The sequence below is a fragment of the Typopeltis vanoorti genome, chromosome 1, assembly GCF_054136105.1.
Source record: "Typopeltis vanoorti isolate ZY-2024b chromosome 1, IOZ_Tvanoo_1.0, whole genome shotgun sequence".
Lineage (NCBI taxonomy): Eukaryota > Metazoa > Arthropoda > Arachnida > Uropygi > Thelyphonidae > Typopeltis > Typopeltis vanoorti.
Window position 1 is genome coordinate 48,202,885 of NC_143549.1, and position 24,830 is coordinate 48,227,714.

A 24,830-nucleotide genomic window follows, 5' to 3' on the forward strand; every position below is an offset into this window, starting at 1 on the left:
AGAAGATATTTTTGAAAATATGACTGGTGGTGGGAGGACTAGGGGCCATGCAAGGATGCTGGGCAAGAGCGTGGTTGACAAGGGTGTTAGAGCTAGGTTTTTTACTTGGAGAGTGGTAAATGAGTGGAATAAGCTTCCAGAGTCTGTTGTGGGTGCTACGACCGTGAATGAGTTCAAGGCAAGATATGATAGATGCTGTGTGAATGTTGAATAGTTGTTCTTGACATGATGTTAGGGCCTCCCTCGATGAGTCTGTCGACTCCTTGGAGTTTCCCGGAACAATAATAATAATAAATAATACTTTTACAGCTCCAATTTTCAAGAGAATTTACCACAGATGAAATGAGGCCTTAAAGGAGTGAAAACTGGCAAAGCATCAGGCTTTGATGGTATTCATCCTGAATTCTTGGTTAACTGTGGAAAAAATGCTTGTCAATGGCTAACAAGATTCTTTTCTCACATTTTAAGGATGGGAAACCTTCCAATAAGAGAACCAAAATTATAGCCATATTAAAACCCAACAAGCCTCAAGATCAAGCAGAGAGCTATTGCCCAACTGTGCTCCTCAGTTGCTGTTATAAGCTCCTCAAGAGACTCCTCCTTAACAGAATTGGACCAAAAATATCTGAAGTTATCCCTGATGAGCAAGCAGGCTTTAGGGCTCAACATAGTTGTATGGACCAAGTACTAAGCTTACTACTCATATCAAAGCAGGCTTTCACAGATGTTTGAAAACTTCTGTTGTGTTTGTTGACCTTATTGCCGCATAGGATGGTATGGAAAGAGGGGTTGCTATACAAACTGCTACAAATCATACCGTGCCAATCCATCATACAACTTATTGGTAACATGCTTTCTGACAAGTTCTTTCATGTGGTACTGAGAAACAAAATGAGCAAACAGAAAGCTGAACAACAATCTCCCACAGGGCTCAGTATTAGCACCAATCTTATTCAACGTATATACATCTGATCTACCAACATCTAGGTCAAGAAAATTTGCTTGTGCTGATGATATAGCCCTCACCACCCAACACAAGAACATCGAAGTAACTGAAGACATTCTCACAAATGACCTTAGAACCACTGGGGAATACTTTCATAAATGGAGACTAATACCAAACCTAAATAAGACCAAGGTTAGCTCTTTTCACCTAAACACCAAATTGGCAAATAGGAAACTTAAGGTCAGATTTAATAACACACTGCTGCGACACCAAGATTTCACTAAATATCTGAGTGTTACCGTGGATAGAATACTGCCAAGTCTGCTCTGCAGCAGAATACTGTTCACCAGTATGGCTAAACAGTCCTCATATCAAGAAAATCTACATGCAAATAAATGTAGTGATGAGGACAATAACAGGTTGTGTCAAATCCACCCCACCCTCGACTGGCTTCCAACTTTGAGCAATATTGCACCACCAAACCTGTGCAGACAAGATGTTCTAGTAAAAGAGTACAAATAAAATAAACAGCAATCCCCTGTTACAAATACATGAAGACCTCCCATGTACAAGTATAAATCGCCTTAAATCTCAACGGCCTCCACTAATACTGGCTGAAGAACTCGTAAATAGCAATTTCAATGTTAATTCGAAATGACTAGAAACTTGGAAAGAAAAATCACCAACAGACTTTAACAAGTATATCCTTCCCAACCAAAATCCGAAAAGGACTGAGCTTCCACATCATCTATGGAAAATCTTAAATAGGATACGCACAGGACATGGTATCTGCACAGACAGCTTGGGAAGATCACCTACACCGTAATGTGACTGTAGAGCAATAAACCAAACCATCCAGCATATTGTGTAAGACTGCAGCATAAGAGCCTACCCTGGTGGCCCGAGAGCCTTTTTTTGAAGCAGATCCTTCAGCTCTTGAATGGCTATCTGAACTAGATTTAAAATTTTAGTGACTTTTTTTACCTGATATTTGTATGTGCATTACTTGTCTCATTCTTATTGTCTGTACAAATATGTATTTGATGTCATGTGTCTTTGTTATGCCATACACTAAATAAATACAATAAATAATACAACTCAAACTTCATAGATGGTAAAATTAGCTCAGGACAGCCCATAGAATGATCACATTCATTCAAATTGGCATCTATTATTCTGTTGATTTTTATGACTAATTAAAATGTATGCTAGTTGTCCACCATCTATTTACCAACCAATTCTGTACTCCTAATCATTCTCTTTGCAGCCATGTTTCAGAAAAAACCACCTTCATATTTATTCTCTCTCTCTCTCTCTCTTTATAACTAATCTCTCAAGCAAAAATATTGAATAGGGTAGTCGATTTGCGAAGTAAAAGTGGTTGGGAGCTTAAAGGTTTGCTTCAGTTTCTATATACTGATGCCAAAAAAATGTCAGAAACAAGAAGAAGGAGTTTTAGGCATTGGTTAATGCCACCTTGCCAAAAGTTACAGACATGAGTGAGACTTAACAGCAGATGATGTGGTTACAGCGACAGAATATGAACGATTTAGTAATTTCAGGGAAGATATGCTTGGATGAGGGTGTACTGCTAATGATAACAGATGAATTGATGCCAAAAAGAGTAGGAGATAGGTTGGAAGGTGGCTGTTCACTTGAAGCAGTCTAGTGTAAAATAAAGGTCAAAAAGATAAAATATATGGTTGGTGCTATAGGCTAGGGAAGGAGTTCCAGAGATGATCTCGAAGACATGTATCAGCAAATTTGTACGAGTGTAGATCAAGCGATTATTATGGAAGACTTCAACTATGGAGATATATCGTATTTTTCTGTGTATAAGACGATACTTTTTTCCTAAAATTTTTAGACCAAAAATCGGGGGTCATTTTATATAAGGGGAGGGAGGGAGAGAATAACCATTGAAAGATCAGCGGTTACCATGGCGAAACTGCTGGTACCTTGTCTCCGTGAACAGGCTTACACCAATCACTAGCCTTCATTAACTCTGTCAATTGACGTCATTAATGGTGATTCTGAATAATCCAATCAGAACTCTGAAAGCACTCATGTCTGCAACTCGCACTAGCCCATAAAAACGTCCACAAATAAAACACGATTGCCATATTCTTCAAAATTCAAGTTAAAAGTCATCAATTATGCAAAAGAACATGGAAATAAAACTTCATAGAGACAGTTTGGACCTCCTCCCACTAAGCGCATGATTAGACAGTGGAGAAAACAGGAAGAACAACTATTCAAGATGCCAAAAAAAGAGGAGAGCCTTAAGAGGGAAAACCATCAAAATGGCCAAAAACTTGGAGCAGAGGCTTAAGACTTGGATTATGGAGCAGCACCAGAGTGAGCTATGTGTGTCAATCAAGCTTATTCAATGTGAGGCAAAAAGGTTTGCAAGAGAAATGAACATTGTTGATTTCACAGGAAAGGCAAAATGGTGCTTCAACTTCATGCGGAGAGAAGGGTTGGCCATGAGAACACGACCAAGTTAGCCCAAAAAATGCCGCCAGTATGTATCTTAAAAATATTACCTAATTACTAAATATACTTTGAATATTTAAAAAAATATCAAATGTGTTCTGTTTTATGCTTAAAATATTGATTTCTTAATTTTGGGTTCGAAAAAGTAGGGTTCGTCTTATACACAGAAAAATACGGTATATTGGAAGGAAGAGAGAGAGATCACATGGCAGGAAGGAAATGGAATTTATACACCTACTGAAAGATAATTACTGGAGTCAGCATGTAATGAAGGGGACTCAGAGTATGAGAGTATTGGACCTGGTCATAGGATCAGAAGAGCTATCCATAACCAAGGTAGTCACACTACCTCTGCCTGGGGAAAGTGACCATGCAGTCTTAACTTAGGAGACTGCAAAATATAAGGAATATTCTGTTAGGAAGGGGTATATGTAAGGTAACATGGTACGAATGATTTTACTGATAACAAGAATGCAAGGGGTGAGGGATGTCAGGAAGCTGTTAAGGAGAGTAAAAGATAACTGTAATGGGTAAAGAAGTCAAGCATGTTGCCCAGGTATGGGGTGAAATGGCAAGCGAAGATTTTGAATGGTATGATAGTAGAATTGTGTCAGGAGAAAGGAGTTAATTTTATGAATGTGTGGGATGATTTTGAGGGGTGGATAGAGATGTATAAAAGAGATGGGCTGTATTTGAATGGATTTGGTGCAAGTCAGTTGGAGAAACTGTTGCTTCAGGAGATAATCACTGAAGTGAATATAAGACCTGAGGAAGCAGGAGATTTTGTAGAAGAGCAGCAAGTTTGTGAATGGAGAGGTGAGTGGCACGAGCAAAGAGAATGAGAGAGAAGGAACACAGAGTGGATGGTGAGGGCACTGTGTGAAAAATGTATGTGATGGTTTTCAGGAGTAGATGTGTCTGAGTCTGCAAGAGAGAGGGAAATGAGATAGTCAAGGATGTGGGGGATGATATTTGGGTCTGGCAGGGTAATATCAGTGATGATAGACATCACTGATATTAATTAGAAGAAACACACGTATAAACCACGGTGAAAATTATTTAATTGTAAATATTTCATAAAAAAAAAAAAAAATCACTGATATTACCCCATAGTCTTTCGTGAAGATAGACAAAGCAAAAAAGGGAGGAGTGATGATGACATAGGAGTTGTGCCTATCTAGGGTGGAGATGCAAGGAACAAATACTGACAGTGGTTTTGAAGCAGTATGAAGTAGAGTGGAGATGGATAGGAAATGTTTAGTAGGGTGTTGCTATAGATCAATCATGACTGTTAATGTGGAAGTAGTGAGAAGGAAATGTTTATACAAAGTCTGGCTAATAAGAAAATGATCATTGTGGCAATTTCGATCATGGTAATATAGACAGAATGAAGAGACAGCATTGGAAACCAAGGAGAATAAATTCCTTCAGTTTTTAAGGGATAACTATCTTAAACAGTCTGTAAGAGAGGCAAAACATGGATCAAAGTTCTTGGATTTGATTGTCTCATCAGAAGATATTGTTGTAGATGAAATGTCACACCTTCCCCCAGTTGGTGAAAGTGACCATGAATTGATCATTGGATGATGGCTAGCTATATCAGGACTTTTGTGAGAAAGGGTTATATGCAGAACTACAAAGTGGATGATTATGGCAAACTCAAAAGGCAGTTTGCAGCAATATCATGGAATGAGGAATTTAGCATGGGAATGAAATCTATGTTGCTTGGTCTCTACTCGGAAAGTATCTGGTAGAGGCAATGATTAAGTGTATTCCAAAGGACAGGAGATTAAATAAAATAGGTGTAAAAATGGATGGCTAAAGTGGTGAAACATGCAACCTGGAAGAAAAAGATACTGTGGAAGGGAGCACAAGATGGGTGGAGATAATCAGTTACACGAGGAGTACAAAAGCAAGCAAGGAAGGTGACTCACTTAGTAAGGGTAGCAAATGATGCTAAAAGTGACTAGTAGAAAGAAGAATGATTATGGGAGGATGATGTTGGTCAGTGATAATGGGAGACTTGCAGTAGCCAACACTGAGGAGGATATAGTATAAGTGTTTAATGAGCAGTTCATTAAAATAAAATATTCCAATGATGGTGAGTGAGCAGGAGGTATATGAACCATTGAGTGAACCTGATGTCAATAAGGAATGGGACTTGATAATATATCACTGAGTGTCTTAAGGGAATGTTCCAGATGTTGTAACAGCTTTAACTTACCTTTTTAACACAAGCCTTATATTAGCTCAAGTTCTGAAAGATGGCAAAAATGTTCCACTTCGTAAAAGGGGATGAAAAGACTAAGGCTTCAAATTATAGGCAACACCTTGACCTTTGTGGTCAAGGTGTTGGAGAAGCTAGTGAGGACAAGGATTCCCTTTAATGAACAGCATGGGTTTGCTAAAGGAAGATAGTGTTTTAGCAATCTGCTTACTTATTATTGGCATGCCCCAATGGTCTCTGTTTTTGGGGGCCATTGTTGTTTAATTTGTATGTAAACGACACAGGAAAGGGCTTAAATGGTGATATACAGTTGTTTGCAGATGATGCAAAGTTGGAGGGAGTTATGAGAAGCAGAGCAGGTGTTGTAAGTTTGCAAGAGGATCTAAATAGACTGTCCGAATAGGCGAGAGTGTGGAGATATTAGTTTAATGTTGTGAAGTGTAAGGTTTTAAAATTTGGGAAGTAAAGATGGCATGCAGAGCATAGGATTGATGGGGATATTTTGAAGGGTGTTAAGGAGATGAAGGATTTGGGGATTTGTGGTGGATAGAGATTTGAAATTTTGTGGACATTTCGCTAAAATTGTGAGGACATCACAGCAGATTATGGGATTGATGCAGAGAACACTGATAAGTAGAAGTAAGGATATTATGATTCCATTATACAAAACATTGATCAGACAGCATACAGATTAATGTGCACAGATTTGGTCACTAGGCTTTCAAAAGGATGATAAGATTTTGGAGAAGGTTCAGAGATGATTAACTAAGTTGGTTTCTGGAATATGCGGAATATGACAAACAGATTAAAAGAATGCAAATTACAGAACCTAGTGGATAGAAGGAAGCAGGGTGACATGATCCAGATGTATAAGTTGGTAAGGGATAATTACAGATTATCATGGATAAGATTTTTCATAGAATATCTGGAGACAGGAAGAAAGACCATCCCTGGAGGCCGTATAAGGTGGGTGTGAGCAAGGAGTGAAGAGTAGAATTTATTTTTCATTTTTGAAATTATGGACTTTACAACCGTGTTATAAATAACTATTTTAATTTCCCGATGTTTCAACCTTCATATTAAGGTCATCATCTGGAGTATATACAAATATATAAGGACAAGCTGAGTTACATTTCACACAGTAAGCTAAAGAAACAAATTTGATCACCAGTTATTCTACTGGCATGACCTCTAGTGAAAATAAAAAAATACAGTTAAATTAAAATTCATTAAATATCTAGAAACTACATCAAAGCTAAATTCTATTTAAGATAACATGGGAGAAACATTCTTTCATATAGATAGTTTTCTTACAGTAACAATGATGTCCTATTTTCAACATGATAATTGTTATATTAGATTTACGATTCTGGATTATCTACAGTCCTGTTTATAGTTAGCTCTTAGGGAGAAAGGTTCCATGGGTAGAATATGTGCCTTCATATGCTTGGGATTTTTAGACCATCATTATTGTTCAGATTGGGGTGGTTGATAAGAATCTCACACTTAAATTTGTTTTCATACTATGTTTTGCTGTGATGTAAACAACTGGTGCTTTTCCGGTCAATTCTATATAAAGTGTTCAGGGCATGATCAGAAAGGCCAGCTTCACTATAGTTGTTATATTTAATGTGTTGTTTATGTTCCTTTTGTCTGACAGGAATTGTGCGTCCTGTTTCCCCCTGTATATGGTAGGTTACAGGTGCAATAAATATGGTATACTCCAGGGTGGGTCTTTGCATAAGTTGAGTAAGCTTTTTAATTTTGCAGGCGGTTTAAAGGTGGTTTTGAGGTTGTATTTTTGTACTATTCTGTTTATTTTATCTGATGTGCCTTTAATGTAAGGAATGGTTATAGTTTTATTGTAGTCTGGTTTATCTTTGTTTTTTGTTGAGGTCTTGTAGAGAATTTTGTTATTAGTGTTTTAGCTGTAACATTTTTTTAGAAAAGTATTGCTGATAACTTTAAATTCATTTTTTAGCACTTGTTCATTGTAGCAGGTCTTCAAAGCCTTGTTTTTAGAGTATTAATGACACCTGGTTTTTGTGTTGGGTGGTGGTAGGAGTTTAAGCATATATAGTGGCTCCTATGTATCACTTTCCGGTAAACAGTGAAGGAAAGAATGCCAGAAGGAAGACATGTGAAAAGTGTATCTGGAAACGGAAGTGTGTTCTGTTTTTTAGGTGGCTAAGGAAAGTGTCTAGCAGCCACTGGGCCAGATCGTGAAAACATCGTCAACGTATCTAAGCCAGACTTTGGGTTTTAAAGGAGAGGAATCTAGAGCATGTTGCTCAAAATGTTCCATATAAAAGTTAACAATAGGGGGGTGGAGATAACGGCAAGCCCTTTGCTGTGCATTCTTTTTGTACGTAGAAAGCATTTTGCCATACAAAATAACCAGAACATAATACATGTGCAAAAAGCACCATGATATCTGAAGGGAATTTGTTCTGTAAAAGAAACCAGAGTGGTGTTTTGTTTTGTGTATCTTTGGTTGATCGTAAATTCTCGGGGAAACGAGCGCAGTGCGGAAGTAATTGATTTAAGTAGTTTCTCTGTTTTCTTTTTTATTCTATGTTGGATCATAGTTAACAAGTTGGTAAATACTATTGTCCAAGACTAGCAGATTAATTTTTTCTAAATATGTGGTTCGGTTTAAAGTAACGGTGGCACTTCCTTTATCGGATCTAGTTATTACGATATTCAGATTTGATTTTAATGATTTCACCGCTGTTAATTAGTGCTTCGGTAAGTTGCTTGTTATTGTTTTCTTATAATTTATGTTTAAAATATTGGCGGTTTTTAAATATTTTATCTGATATGGCATTTGGGATGGATTTCAACTTTAGAAAAAGGTAAACGTCTCATGGAGCTAATAAGGTGGATGGTCCAAAACTGGGATCTTCTTATCAACTAGATGCTGCTTTACAGACAGTGCACTGAAGCATTGTCCTGATGTAGAATCCAAGCCACTGTTCATCTACAGATTGGGTCTCTTCTTCCTCACTCGTTCTCTCGGTTTGGCCAGAACCTCAAGTAATAATGTTGGTGAACTGTCTGACCCTCTAGTACCCATTCAACCATTACCACACCATTGATATATATATATATCAATGGTGTGGTAATGGTTGAATGGGTAAAACAACAACAAAAACACGATAAGCATTGCCTTCAGTTTTGACTTGTTCATTCTTGCTTTTTTCATTCTCGGTGACGTGGGAGTTTTCTAGTGCATCGATTGTTTCTTTGTTTCTAGATCATACTGGAAAATCCATGTCTCATCACATGTGATGATTTTCTCCTGCATGTACAGCTCAGCTGCCAGCGAGCTGGACATGCAGCAGAAGTTACGATGTCAGTGCAAATTTGTTTCCAGACGTCTTTCTGCTCCCGACATAAGTTTTTGGGAACCATTTTGGCGCAGACTTTCATGCTCAATTGTTCATGCAAAATTTTTTGTACAGTCTCCTTATCAATGTGCACCATGTCTGCTATAATCCGAATGCTTAATTGGTGATCGTTGTGGACAATTTCATTAATTGTCCGCAATTAATGAAATTGTTTGTCATCTTCAACGTTTCTTAACCTTCAGCAAAGTGTTTGTGGCATTCAAATATTCGTGCATGTGACATTACATTATCAACGTACACCTCCTGCAACACTTTCAAACACTCGGTCGGCGAGTTCTTCAATTTCACAAGTAATTTGAAATTAATGCAACTTCACGCGTGTTTTATAACTGCCTACAGACTAACTACAAGCAATAGCGAACAATGCTTATCTGAACTGCTTCTAGAACCTTCAAGGTCATTCATGGCGAAAGTGCATCCCACTGCTACAAGTACACGATTGACGGTGTGCCTTTGTCTCGTTATTTAATAGCTGCACCTCGTATGCTGCAATTCTCAAGAATGCATCCCCTGCAAATGAGTTACCTGTATTATCTATGTGGATCATATTATGAAGGAAGGTGGCATGAAACATATATCAAAATGATATTAATATTATATTCTTAAATAAATCCACTACAAGCAGGACTAACTAAATTGAATAATTACTGTAACAAATTTTGCATAAGAGTAACAAATCAGAGAGAGAGAGAGAGAAATTATGAAAACAGCAATCTACGCTGTCAATGGAGATCTACGGAACAAGGGAAATGTTTAAATATTTATGGATAGAATTTTTATATAGACTTGGTTCGATTCTCTCTCTCTGTATGAGGGAGGCACACTATATTAGATTAGGAGGCATGCTTGCACATTCTTCATTGCTAGTGATATCAAGTTTCTTCCTAATATATTCATTTTTAATACGACTGCAATTGATGCCATTTGTTAATTCTCAATTTTTTTCAAATCTCATATTGGTGGTCTCTAGTCAAAGACTAGAGACCACCAATAGAGGTAGGGGGATTTTTTCACCTGGAAACTCGGGTTGTTTGTCCCCCCCGAACAGGCAAACTAGCCGCCCCGTGAACACATACATCTACAGATATAGTACACCTGGGAGACGTAGGACTAACCACCTTATCCTAAGATGGGTATGGTTTGGAAGGACTAAGGACAGCTCTATAACAGGCAACTAGGCCTAAAAAGTAAAAAGGAAGAATTTTTAGTGAAGAGTACAAATTATTAAAAACAAAAATATGTAATAAAATAAATGCAACTAGTGTGATTAGAAAATTCTTGTGTAATATTTTAGCCAAACTGCAAAAATAGCAGCATACAAGAGAGTCCTTCAAATCAATTTTAACTTATGGATCTAAAAATTGGTAAAAAATAAAACAGTTGAACAAAGACTAGAGACTGCCAATATGAGATTTGAGAAAAATTAAGAGAGTTAACAAATGGTATCAATTGCAGTCATATTAAAAATGAAGATATTAGGAAGAAACTTGATATCACTAGCAATGAAGAGTGTGCAAGCATGCCTTCTAATCTAATATGGTGTGCTCCCTCATACTGTGAGAGAGAGAGAGAGAGAGAGAGAGAGAGAGAGAGAGAGAGAGAGAGAGAGAAGGTTAGCACAACAAATGTTTGATGAAAGCATAACAGAAAGAAAACCCTAGGGAAAGATATATATATATATGTAAAGAAATGATACAATTAGTACTGTCTTAGAAGACTGAAATGTAAGATCTGAAAATGCTGGAGTCCTGGCAAAATAACGTATTTGGAAAAATTCTAACTGATGATAGAAAACCTGAAATAATTCACTATGTAGTACTATCATAGTATTCTATACATCCTTTGAAGGTATAAATTAGGAATTGATGATGATGGATGCAACATAGCTGCAAAGTTTCTCTTACCAAATAGAAAAAACTTCTTATAATGCTCTCTCTATCTCTCATGTGAATATGCACACACATGTGTATGGTTGTCTTGATAAATTCAATTTATTAATGTCATTCCTCACTACATTTCTCCATATTTTGCTTTCATTTCATTGTGAATTATAAATGGTTTATATCTATTATTTATTGTTGTTAACAGATGGCAGATAAAAAAATGATAACATCATTTGCTGTTGTACTCTCAAAGCCTGTAACAAATATAATAGTCTAACAGAATGTATATTTCATAATTAGTTACCAGTCAACAACTTTCTTCCAAAGTTGTCTTGCATTTGTATGGTGGATATATATGCTCTCGCATTCTGATTCTATAAAGGACTCTTGATAGCATCAACTAGGAAAACCTAGGAAAACCAACTGGTTTATTGAGTCTTTTGCTATTATTTTTGCTTCAAATGCTTTTTTTCCTGAACTTTTCATCAACCATTCAGTTCAAACAGTCATATCACCTTAGAACAACTTTACTCACAAGTGATCAATATTCAAGTCAAAGTTCTTTTCTGACATTTTCAATAAGGTTCTGACAGTGATTTCTGGTCCCCAATATATCTCAGAGTTCTCATATCTGTGGTGCATAGTCTTTGATCATCTGTTTTATTTTTAACCTGATTCTCAGATCCATAAATCTTAGAAGAATAACAATCATGACCAAATTTACACATATATCTGATCCCAGAGTATTTCATACTGAATGTATTTCAACAAATACTGTCAAGCAATGGGAAAGCTGATAAAATACAATATTTTGTATTTTATCAGGATTCATTCCAAACTCCATTGATGATGGCTTTTATACTACTACATCTTTATATTAACTTCACTGCATTGGTTTTAATATAATTTAATTACTTACCAATTAATATTACCATTAAAAAAGTTACTAATCTTTTTTAGTAGTAAAAACAAATCAGCATTCTGTTTTCATATATAACAACAATATAAAGTGCGCACACACGCGCACGCACACACACACACACACATTTTTATGGTAAGGCACTTTATTATATATATATATATAAAGTTTTAAGGTACTTACATATAACCAACATAAACTACTATTACAATGACAGGACTAAACAGATAGGGTTCTGTTAAATAATAACAAACTTTGAAGGAAGGCTTTCAACCAGTGAAGTTATGGTCATTTTAGACACCATCAAGTTTTTATTCACTGATTTATAAGCTAGAAATTGCCTACAAGAGGGGGAGGGATGAAGAATTTATCATTTCCACTGTCCAAAAGATGTGGATGATTCATAACATTCAGATTTTCTCCAAAATCTAAATGCACGATAAAACTTAGATATTTTTACTTAAAAATAAAATAAAATAAAAAAAACCTATATCCTTGCCAAATATTTCATTAAAAAAAAGTGAAAAACTGATGGAAATTATTCGCACCATTAGGGGGTTGTTTAGGTTCAAACCTAAATAACTAGGATGAGACCTAAAACCTAACATGGAAGGAATGAGAGAAGAAATGAATACAACTTTGGACCCAACATCTAATCCTCACCTTCTTAGGGCACATCCAATTATTAGGTATCCATATGGACAATGAAAAAATAAGAATGGGCAGGCAATTTGGGACTACAGCCATTCAAACAGTTTCTGTATTAACTTAAAATTAAACCAAAATGATGGTACAACATGATAAAATATCATGTTGAATGGAGCATTGACTGATCAAAAAAAAGCTTCCTCACTCTGTTTTCATCAGAGATGTAATACAAACAATGCAAAGCCAGTTAATGGAACATCTCAACAGAGGAAAATGGGAAACACTAAGCAATGCAAAAGTCACTAGACTAAAGTTCATGAGAAAGTGCAAAGAACTGAAGATAAATATTAAGGTTGCAGTAAAATGATCTTGAGGGTATTCAAGATTCTGAATTATGCAGTGTAGCTTATAAAACATTTATTTATTCACATTTCTGCTTTTCCCCATTTCAGGTTTCTGACAGCTTTTTCAAACATTCAAAATTTACACATAGGTTTGTTTTATTTATTTATTAGCCTTTTCATAGCAAGGCGAAATTAGCTTTAGATGGAGGTAAAATGTCACCCCCCAGGGGAAGAAATTCTGATATTTCCTTCAGGAAACAAACTAGACTAAGAAAGCAAAAGCACACATATACACTTGAGAGGTAGAGCACATGAATAAATGTATAACCCAAAGCATGTGGTCTGGGTTATGCATTTTAGATTTTTGCAGCTTTTATATAGAAAATATCCTAAAAATTAATGATAAAAACAACTTATATAAAGTTTTATTATTTTCTTAATTATTATATCTTGTAAAGTATACAAAAGTTCACTATAATTCATAGTAAACTTTTATCATCATCATGCATATCAAGGATTTAGGCCTAGAGTGGCCTGTTCCGGTCTTAGAAGTCATTGTTGAATCGTTTAAGAGGACATCCTGGTTTTCTTTTTCCTAATGGCTTGAACTTTTATTTATTTTATTTAATTAATTCATTTTAACTTTATGATAAAAAAAAGGCAGTCTGCATTCCCTCCTCCTTTTAAACAGCAATATTTAACTGGTAGCAATTAGCATAGAACTAGTAATATTTCCACAACTAGTTAATAAATTATATTCACTTACTTCTGATATATAACACAGGGTAGAAGATAAGAACATGTTGAACATGACTTCATATTACTTATAGGACTGGGAAGTCTTCCTAAAATATTAGAGAAATTCTGTTCATTCAGTTTCTTTTGTGAAATGCAGTAATTTTCATTCACTGCAGAAAATGCTTCAGAATGATGTACCAATTCATTTCGAAGCTGAACCAATCCTCTTTGTTGGTTATAATTTGCAATGACAGTTTTCATCTTTGGTCCACCTTTAAGATAAAGCAAAAGCCCCTCACTAAGAGTTGATGAATACTTATTCATCATCATCATCATATAAAGAGTAACCTGTCCTTGGTGTTCAGCTGAAAATGATGGGCGACCAGTTTTTAATTCCAGGGGTAAAACCTATAAGTGATAACATATATTTACCTATATATCTAATGCTGTTTATTATTATAAAATCACAGTTATATTTATTATTATTAATTATATGGGTATTTCCATGTAGTCAGAAGACTCATTGTGGGAGATCCACAATACTCATGATACCTCTCCTTAAACTTGCAACTAATTCTGGCAATCCATTCCACTCATTCACCACTTTAAGCAACGATCTAGTTCACACACCCTTATTAACCACACTCTTACATAACTTCCAGTTCTTACCTGTATTATGTACTGAAAAATTTCATTTGCATTAATCTTATTAGAACTCCTGTAATAACTTATGCGTTTGTCATGTTCCCTCTTATCTGCCTAGCAGCTAAACTTTGCAACCACCCCCCCTCACCTACAAAACTATTCTCCCAGGGAGAATTCTACAGACTCCTGTTACCAGTTGTTCACTCATCTCTGAATCCTCTCCACCACTTCCAGGTCCCCAATTGTGTACATAATCAAGATGCAACTGAATCACAGCCTTATAAATAACCTCTCTGTCTAAAGTTGTGACTTTTTTTTTTTTTGAGATTTTTACTTGCTAAATACCAGAATATACGCGGAAAAAAAAAAAAAAAAAAAGCATTTGTATCATTTTTGTCATGATCTATGTTTAAGTTGTATCATTTCAAATGATACAACCTAAACATGGATCATGACTCCCATCTGGAGATGAAAAGTACAATACAGATTCCTCCCTCCCTTTCTCACAACCACAACACACTTTTAAGAACTACTGCAATCCCTTGAACTGCCAAGTTTTGAATCCTTGATGAACAGCACTTCAACATAAGTGTACCCTCCCCAACAATGTTAATGAACTCCATAACCTCATCATTTTTTTTTTTATTAACAATACTATAATAAAAGTTGTTACCTAGGTTATTAAAAGAAGTCTGACCTACCCTAGATATCTGAATATTGTGAAAAAAATAAAAATAAGTGTTCTAAGAAGCTGAAAACTAATTCATTATATTTAATTTTCCATCTTCACTAAAATTTTTGCCTAAATAGCAGAAATATTTCACTTATTCTGTACATTTTCTACTGAGAATGCAGCTGCTCCATATTCCTGCCTAGTTTCATTGTTTTTATCTTTTTTATAGCTGATTTTTATTACCATGTTACAGCAATTATTCAGTTTACTTAAGAGTCATGAAAGTTTGTGGATTTTTAAATAAATCCACAAACTTTCATACCAGGCCTGAATAATAATATTATTATTATTCAGGCTTCCATGGAGTCAAAAGACTCATCGCGGGAGGTCCTTCCTAGGAAACACAAAGTCTATGAAGACTCATCATGGGAGGTCCCTCCTAGGAAACACAAAGTCTATCATACCACTCCTTAAACTCAATGACTGTTCTTGCTCTCACCACTCTATCAGGCAATGCATTCCACTGTTCAACCACCCTCCATGCAAAGAAACCACTCCTCACCCTCTTGCTCACAGCCTCCTTTTGAAACTTCCAGGGATGGCCCCTTGTCATCCTCCTTCCCACTGTTCAACCAAACAAAAGAACTGACCAATGTCAACCCTGTAACCACCTCTCAACAGTTTAAAAGTCTCAATCATATCACCTCTCCTCCTTCTTCTATCTATCAAACTCTGTAGTCTACATTCCCTCAGCCGATCATCATAACTATCATTGTACAATCCTGAAACCATCCTTGTTATCAGCCTCTGTACCCTTTCCAGTTAATTTATCCCCTTCAAATCCTGGGGACCAAATCTGTGAGCAATAATCTAAGTGTAGTCTGATCAGGGTCTTATACAACGGAATGATACCTCTTATCTCTGCAGATCAGTGTACTTCTAAGAATGTCAGCAATCATCTGTGTTACCTTCACCACCTTTGCAGTATGTCCCCTGAATTTCAGGTTTCTATCAATCACCAACCCCAGATCGCTTGTCTCCCCTACTGCCTCCAGTTCAGCTTCTCCAATAGAGTATGAGGTGTCCCATCGATGTGTCCCAAACCTCAAGACTTTACATTTTGCTGCATTAAGCCGATATCCCCCGCGGGTCATTTGCCCATCTGTCTAGCTTATTCAAATCCTCCTGCAGGGCTACCGCATCTGCACTATTACTAATAACCCTTCCCAGCTTCACATCATCTGCAAACAACTGAATATGCCCCTGCAATCCGCTGACAATGTCATTGGTCTAAAGGTTAAACAATATAGGCCCCAGTACTGAGCCCTGTGGAAACCTCACTTGTAACCTTCTGCCCCACCATACACAACTCTCTGATACCCATCGGACAGCCAATTCTGAATCCGGTTGACCAACCTGATATCCAAACCCATATGCTGCAACTTAAATATCAGCTTATCATGTGGCACCCTGCCAAATGCCTTTGCTAAATCCAAGAAAATGGCAGTATATGCCTTTCCCTCATCTACTGCTTTTGTAACTTTATTATAAAAGGCTAGCCTATTGCTAAAAACAAGAATGCCCCCTCACAAATCCATGTTGACTCCCACAGATAACATTACCCTCATTTGCCCAATGCTGTATATGGTCCCTCATTAATTTCTCCAAGATCTTAACTACTGATGACACACAAACTGGCCTATAATTAGACACTTCTAGTCTGCTACCACCCTTATATAATGGCACTATCTTACCTTCCTTTCATTCCATTCCTTGGCTACGGGAAAGTCTGGCACCTTTCCCGTAGCCAGACTTTCATTGAAAAGCCAGGTCAAAGGAGCTGTCAGTTCTTTAGCACGTTCTCTCAAAACTCGTGGTAAAATACTATCCAGTCAAAGGACTTACTAACATCCAGAATACTTAGTATTTGGAACTCTCCTCCTAATCCTCCTGCACCTCTAAACTTCGAACCTGCCCTATCCCTCTAATATTAAAATTTACTCCTTCAGGATGAACTACTTCAATAAAGTGTTCATTGAACAATTCCACTATGTCCTCTGCACCAGTCACTTTATTCCCATTTCTATCTCAGTGTCATTCTTCCACAATCATTTCTCCTCCTACTGGCCACATAGCTAAAAAATTCCCTAGGATTTTCTTTGGATCTTAGAGCCAATCTCTTCTCATATTCCAGTTTCACTTTCCTTACCATACTAGTCACTCTCCTGGCCTGAGTCTTGTATTCTTCATGCATCTGCTCTCCACCCCTCTCCTCATACCTCTTCCATAACCTATTTTTCAGCTAAAGTTCCTGTTTGATATTGTTTGTCATCCACTTTGCACAAATTGTGTCCTCATCTTCACTTATGGAATACAGCTTGCTATTGCTGCTAACAAATATTCCTTCACAATTTCCCAAGCACTAATGATATCCTGGCCTTCCAATTCCTCCCTCCATGAAACTTCCCCAAGTTGATATCTAAGATTATTATAATCACCTGCCTTATAATTCCACATCTCTTCCAAGTCAAAACCACATGGTCACTCTCTCCAACTGGTGGGAGAGATGTCATCTATCTTATTATCAACTCTTCTGATGCTATGACCAAATCCAAAACTCTTGAACCTCTTGTTCCCTCTATTACCTAAGACATTTGTTACCTAAGACATTTGTCCCTCAAAAATTCTAGAAATTCCATTTCCTTATTGCTACATGCATCTTCCTCTCCCCAATTTATACTGCTGTAGTTAAAATCTCCCATAACAATCATTCTTCTTGCACTTGCCAAGCTCAACTGTCTAAACATCTCCTGGTCCCCACCCTCTGTGCTCCTTGGTTTGTAGCAACACTCCACTAAATATCCTGTCTTGCCCACCTCTACCTCACACCATATGCTTTCAAAATCATTAGTGTCACTGCCTTCCAAAGCCTCCACTCTTAGAGGACATAAATTGTCACTTATCATAAGCAGTACTCCACTTTCCCTTCCTATCCTGCAGAAAAATGCTGTACCCTGCTACTTCTATTCCTGTTATTATATCCTCTTCAGGAATAGAAGTAGCAGGGTACAGCATTTTTCTGTACAGCATTCACAGAAACGTCCACGTCTCAGTGATCCCAATAATCTTTGGCCAGGCTGATACTATCATTGCCACCACTTCCTCTCCTTTATTCCGGATACTCTTGGCATTAGTATAAAGCATAAAAATGCCGCTGTTTCTATACATAGCATTATCCCCTCTAGACTCCATTGGGCTCAGCATTACCTGATGTCATCCCGCTTCTCCCAAGTCTGTCTCCTAACCTCCTTCTCTTATCATCTGCATAAAACAGAGTTCAGTTGTATATCTCCAATGCTGATATCCAGTTTAATGTGCATAGCAGCAGAGTTAGTACGCACCCATGCTTATATCTTGCTTTTACATCACTCATTTCTAAATGACTTACAATTTACGTATAGGCTATATACTACTTTGTACATTCCATTTACACTATATAATTAGTGTTTTGATCGGTTTTTAATCCAATCAAATGTTTGGTCTAGATCTACAACACTGCAACATAAGTGCCCCCCCCCCCAACAATTTCATGTTAATGAACTCCATGACTTCATTGTGTCAATAGTGCCTGATTCAATTGAGACCAAAAACAGAAATTCAATGCCATCATTCTGAACTTTCCAATGAAAACCGATGAATCGCTAAAAGATGACATTAGTAAAGTTAGCAGGAAAATGCAACTTTGATCCCAGAAATATAATCAGGTGCTATCATTTTAGACCCACAAATAAAAGAAAGGACAGAACAAACTTCCTACACCTTGTGAAAATGACTTGTGTCACACCAACACACTTGTCGGTGTTGCAAGTGTTTTTTTGTGTTTCGTTTTATTATTAACAATACTATAATAAAAGTATTGTTTTTACCAGTATTCCTATGGCTTCTGTTTTGCTACTTCTACATATATCATAGCTTTCTTACACATTTCTCTGTATTCCTCTCAGGACACCTGCTGATATACTTGGCAGTAACTTTCAACATAATTTACAGAATTGTCTCTAACTTTACCAAAGAGTTTGAATTCTTTTTATTCTTCAAATAACATCACAATGTTTTGTTCAAATTTTGTCACAGTAACTTGGACTTGGTGCCACCCCACACCTACTCAAACATTCATTTTTTGATTCAATAATATTTGTATATTTGAGTCTAAACTCACCTAGGTTTAGATCTTCACAACTAGCTTTTCAGATGTCTTCTCTAATGACCCAAAAAACTATTATCACAGAAGGTGCTATTAAAACTTTCTGTGAAACTAGAGACACAAGTCTCACTGTTCATTTTGCCATTTTGAAATTTGCTCATACAACTAACTGAAACTGTCTCAAATTCAATCAGTTTACTGTCATGTCCAGTGTTTAATTTTTTAGTTACTTCCTTACCCTGATTAACGGAAGAGATCACCTTACATTTATTAATCAGAAATATCTCACCTGATTTATACATCTCAGTAATTGTCATTTTATGTCAGTATGGTACTTCTGTCATATCTTCACTAGCTACACTTTATTTTTATTCATTTCTAATATTGAGTAACACTGATCCTTGTTCTCTGAAGAAAACATTGAAGACCTGGCCCTTGTTTAATTTAGTAATACTCTCAGCTGCACCATCATGTTTGTTTGTGGTTTAAGACAAAAAATAATTTGGTCAGATAAGTTTTAAACAGTCAGCTCCTTCTTCTTTCTATCATTATTTAGGTACCCAAGAACTCGGTACATCGCAAGAAGATAAATATAGGACAATGGATTGGTTCTCTGTATTCCTTACAAATGCAATGTGATGGAAGTCCCCCCCCCTCAAGTTATCTTCATCTGACCCTTAATCAACCACTAGAAAATCATTAATTCTTAATTAAGATTCTAAATAACATGCAAATGAATACTGTGCAATTAAATTAACAATTAATTTTCTATAATATATGAAGAGATTAAGATGTAAAGAAATATAATATGAAGTAAATAATAAGCAAAGCTAACTGAAGTTAGCTGTAAAGAGAATCCAGTGCACCTGCTGAACTAGATGTATTAGATACTACTTCTGGAAACAAAGAGAACTGGGTCTCTTTGGTTTCAACAGTAGAACTAAAGAGAATCAGTATCCTAGAGTAATCAGAGCAATGTAAGTAGAAAGTAAGTAGAGCAATGAGAGATATTTTCAGATCATTTATGAAGTTCTTGATAGAGTTCTAATGAACTGCTGAAGTTCAGTAGAACTCTATTTTTGTTTTTTGAACTCTTTGTTCACAGACTGGGATATAAAAGTCCCATGATTATACATATAAGATGAAGGTTTATTGTAAGTATCCAGTGGTTACCTACATGTGCTTAACTTTATAACCAGCATCTAATTAAATGAAATTAAGCACAGATTTGAAGGTTAAACACAGGAATAATACAGATCAATTTTGTACATCTCATTAAGAAGTTAAAGACTAATTCTGGAACAACTACTCCACTGGCATGTAGAGAGCATTAAACCAAATTACATATACACAGCACTTTATAGTGCACTAAGCTTTATTTACTTTTAGATCTTTTGTTTAATTGAAACTAAGGAGAGCAGCATATCTAGTTCAAGAGTGTGAATTTTACATCTGAAAGATGAGAAAAAAGAAAGGCATTTTCACAAAACTGACATATTATCTGAATTTTGTAAGTATAAATGAACAGTTATAATTTTCCTATATTTCTCCTAAATATAACTGTTCTATATTTATACCTAAATATAGAACAGTGGAAAATATGATCTGAAAAAGTTCAAGAGGATCTTATTATGCCATCGTTTTTATTCCAAGGTGAGAGTATATTTAAATTTGTCAAATCTACTTAAATATTCAGATCAACAGACAGAAATACCATCTTTGCACTCATGAGGGATGCTGCTGCAGCACTAATGGAATGATCTGAATAGGTTGAAAGGTGGACGAATGATAATGGCTATCATTTCAAAGTTAGTAGGTGTAAAGCTATGCACCTTGGTGTGAAGAGATTTCCAACAATATAGTATTGGTGGGATTATATTACAAGAAATTGATGGGTTTGGGGATCTTGAAGTTGTGAGAGACAGACAACTGAAGTTCTGAGTTATGTTGCAAAATTACAATTTGACCTTTGTAATGCTGAAACAAACATTGATGTGAAATAAAGTAACTTTGCCTCTTTACAAGTCCTTGATATTACCACATCTGTGCAAAGATTAGTTTCCTGGATTTGTAGGGGATAAAGATGCTGTGCAAAATAAGTATAAATATGATATCAGAATTATGGAATATAGATTACAAAGACAAATATTGAGAGTATGTGGATTGTAGACACTGATAAGCAGGAGAAACATGAGGGAGGAGGAATATGATAAAGATCTATAAAGTGTTAAGGTTACCACTAATGAAATTTTTTGTTATATAAAATGTGGCAAGATGACAATGGGCCCCCACAGAAGTTAAGTTTGTGTGCAGCTAAGAGAAGGGCGAGAAAAAAATCTAGATTTTTCTGTACAGAGCAGTGAGTGATGTGGAAAAATTTGCTCATTGAAGTGGTGAGTGTATCCAATGCAAATGAGTTAAAGAGAAGATATGACATCAGGTGTCGGTGATCTATGGACTGCCTCAATGTATCTTCAGATCCCTGGAAATCTCTGATAATGATAATAATATATATATATATATATTTAAAATTTTTTGAGTAGGTATTGTATTAGTGTAATGCGATATATGCAATATCTACAGTATACTACACTTTAATGTAAATAACAATGATAACTATGTTTCCTCCTTAAATAGACAGAAGCTAAACAGCCAATATTTGTGACCTCTCTCTCTCTCTCTCCAATCTTACTTCCATTTGTTCTGCATCCAAATAGTTTCACTATAGCATTATATAAGAAAAATACGGCTTTCTGTAAAACATGCTCTATAACGACATGATAAGTCTGCTGAATCTCTCAACTTTCTTAAAAGAAAATATTTCTCTCATTAATATGACATGATCAATGTATATCTCACAATAAATGCAGAATAATTTTCATCGTAAATGAACTTTTTACTATCGCACAAAACATATGTAGTTTTCCTATGATTTTTCACCAGAAAGCTAAATACTGTGTAAAACTAACTAAACAAAAGTCATGGGAAAATTTGGTAAGAACATAGAAAATAAATATCATGAAGCTGGCAAAATATTCTGGAGGCTGTTGAAAAAGCTCAGAAATGAAGAAAAGAGTGCAGTAAAAGGAATTAAAGATGATAAAGGTGACATGAAAATTGGACAAAAAGATATCCTTGATATATGGAGTAATTACCTCAAAAAAATGATAAATGAAACAATCAGTGACAACATAGTGGTAAAAAATATTGAACAGGCATGCAATCAGGAATACATATTCATACTTGAAGTAGAGAAAGCCATCAAACACCCGAAATGTGGAAAGGCAGATGGAGTAGATGATATTGATCAGAAATGCTCAAGTATGGAGGTATAAAAGTCCTACAGTGTCTGAACTGCATAGTTCAGAAGGCCTGGACAGAGGGATGATTTCCAGATGATTGGAGTAGAGCTCATAGTACCAATATATAAAAAGGAAAATAAAACTGTATGTGAAAATCTCATCTCATCTCATCTTCCTTTTTCACCTTGCAGTGTCGAGAGGTTATTAATTAATGGACCTAAATTGTTCACAGGATAAGGTGGTCAGCCCTACACTCCGGTGTATCCTATGTCCACAGTTGTGTTGTGTTAAGACGTTGCTTTCTCTAAAATCTTAATGTTTTACTTAATGTAATTTCCTTCCCTATACTGTGATCTATTCCTTCCAGAATTTTCTAACTTTAAACTCCGAATCACCCTTTTGTAATTTTCCTATGAAAGCGAAAATCAGCCGCCAACTAACAGCGAATTCTCTAGACCTTCTTTCTGGGGCCGTCTCCTTTTTAGACAATGACAAATTTGTTTTTTTTTTAAAGCTGCATCAGTCAGAGTCCTAGGACAGAAGGATCCTTGTTCAGAGAGACCTCCCCAGAATCTTAACACCTATTCTATCTCTTACTAAAGTTCTAGAGTGTCTATAGAATTCTTAGAAGGCAGTCGTGACTCTAACATTCTAAATTCCCCTTTCTTATTCCCTTTCGCATAGGTTCAGATTTTTTGAGTGGTAAGTTGGTCTCATGCTCAGGCAACACTCAGGTTTACATAACAAAACATGTTTATTAGGATCTTAGAGTACTTACAATTAGATTCAAATACACACAATAATTTAATCAATTAAACACTAAATCAAACTGGCAAATACAAGTGAACATTCTAATAAATAATCAACAACTCTAGCCTCTATGTTAATCAATGATACACATAACATTCACAATACAAAATTTTAAATCAGATTCCATCTACAATTCTAGCCTCCTCACATTAATTTGGTCACACACATGAGCATAAGTTTTCAGACAACCAGTCTAATGAAAACACCAACCAATTGCTAAGCATATTAGTCATTCAAAGTTCCCTAAGTATTTGTCCATAATTTCCTTTCCACTAGAAACTGATCCACCTTTCCTTCTAATACTATTGGAAAATAAGTAAGAAAGTTCTGTACGTTACCATCACTGTGTCTGATTACTATTTCTCCTGGCCTGGTCCATCTTCTTTCGTTGGATAAGACTTTGCACTTCCATCGGTTTGCGTCCATGTGGAGGTCATGTCGTTCATCCGATAAGGCCTTTCTCTGCACTTAGCGATGCTAGCGTTCGTCTCGATCTTTTTCGGGTCGCTATAGTCAGTGTTCCCGCCTTTGGAAAATAACCTTCCACTGCCTCATTCTGGCAGGACTTCCATTGACAGCCTGAAACCGTGGACGCCGACATCTCATGCACAGCCCGTCTGGTACCCATCAAGCATTAATGGGGAAAAGCTCACCGTCCAACATCGAAGGAATTTCTTCTATTGGTCAGCAACCTCAGGTCCAAGCGAGAACAGGAACAAAACTCGAGAGCTTGAAGCTTGCACGAATCCTTCTTTATTCTATCTATGTTGCACCCTTTTTTTGCTGCAGAGATCTGCACATGGCACTTTCCATTGTGCCCTTAAGCTGTTTTGTCATTACTCTTTTCGAGGAGCACTCTTTTTGGGGAAATGCGAGCTCAATTCGCCTTCTGCGTAAGCCTTCGCCTCAAGCATCATGTTAAACTGGGTGGCTAGCATGCGACCCTTGGACTTTTGTTTACACTGGATATACATTTCATATAGAATACATTTTGATAGCTACAACTTACAAAACAGAATTTCTATTTAGACAAACAAAAATCATTTTTTCCTTTGTACTTCACATTAAAGTTATTCATTTATGCTCCCTTTTTACAATTTGTTTCCTTACTATAGTACAAGAATCTCTTAGTTGTTATTTTATTCTTCTTAAATCTTGAATGAAATAATTTTTATAAAAATTCCTCATTCAAGATCTAGCAGTTGAGTTCTCAAGGCCAGTTTGCCTGCTTTGCAGTATGAAAAACCCCAGATAAATTGGGGAGAAAATCCCTATTGTCCACGCCCAAGACCGGCTAACTTGGATATGACTGAGAAAGATCCTTAAGCTCCTCATGTCAGCGACGGGAATCGAATCCAGGACATTCCTTCCCCAGACATATAGTTGCGAGGTGCATAGCCACTCGGCTAACCACACAGACGAATGTGAGAATTACAAAGGTATTTCCCTACTGAGTGTTCCTGGTAAGAGTCATGCAAGTATACTTGAGAAATAGTTGAGAAGGATTGTGGAAGGGAAGTTTGGTGAAGAACAAGCTGGATTCAGGCCAAACAGAAGCTGTCAGGATCAGATTTTCACTTTACAA

At 36.3% G+C, this 24,830-nt stretch overlaps 1 protein-coding gene across 1 annotated transcript in view; it reads right to left on the bottom strand.

Moving 5' to 3' along the window:
- Positions 1-24,830, bottom strand: part of Dna2 (DNA replication helicase/nuclease 2) — a 310,882-nt gene that overhangs the window by 154,439 nt on the left and 131,613 nt on the right. Inside the window, exon 8 of the mRNA XM_090416054.1 lies at positions 13,640-14,019. Coding sequence (XP_090272180.1) covers positions 13,640-14,019 — 380 coding nt within the window. The remainder of the gene's footprint in view (positions 1-13,639; positions 14,020-24,830) is intronic.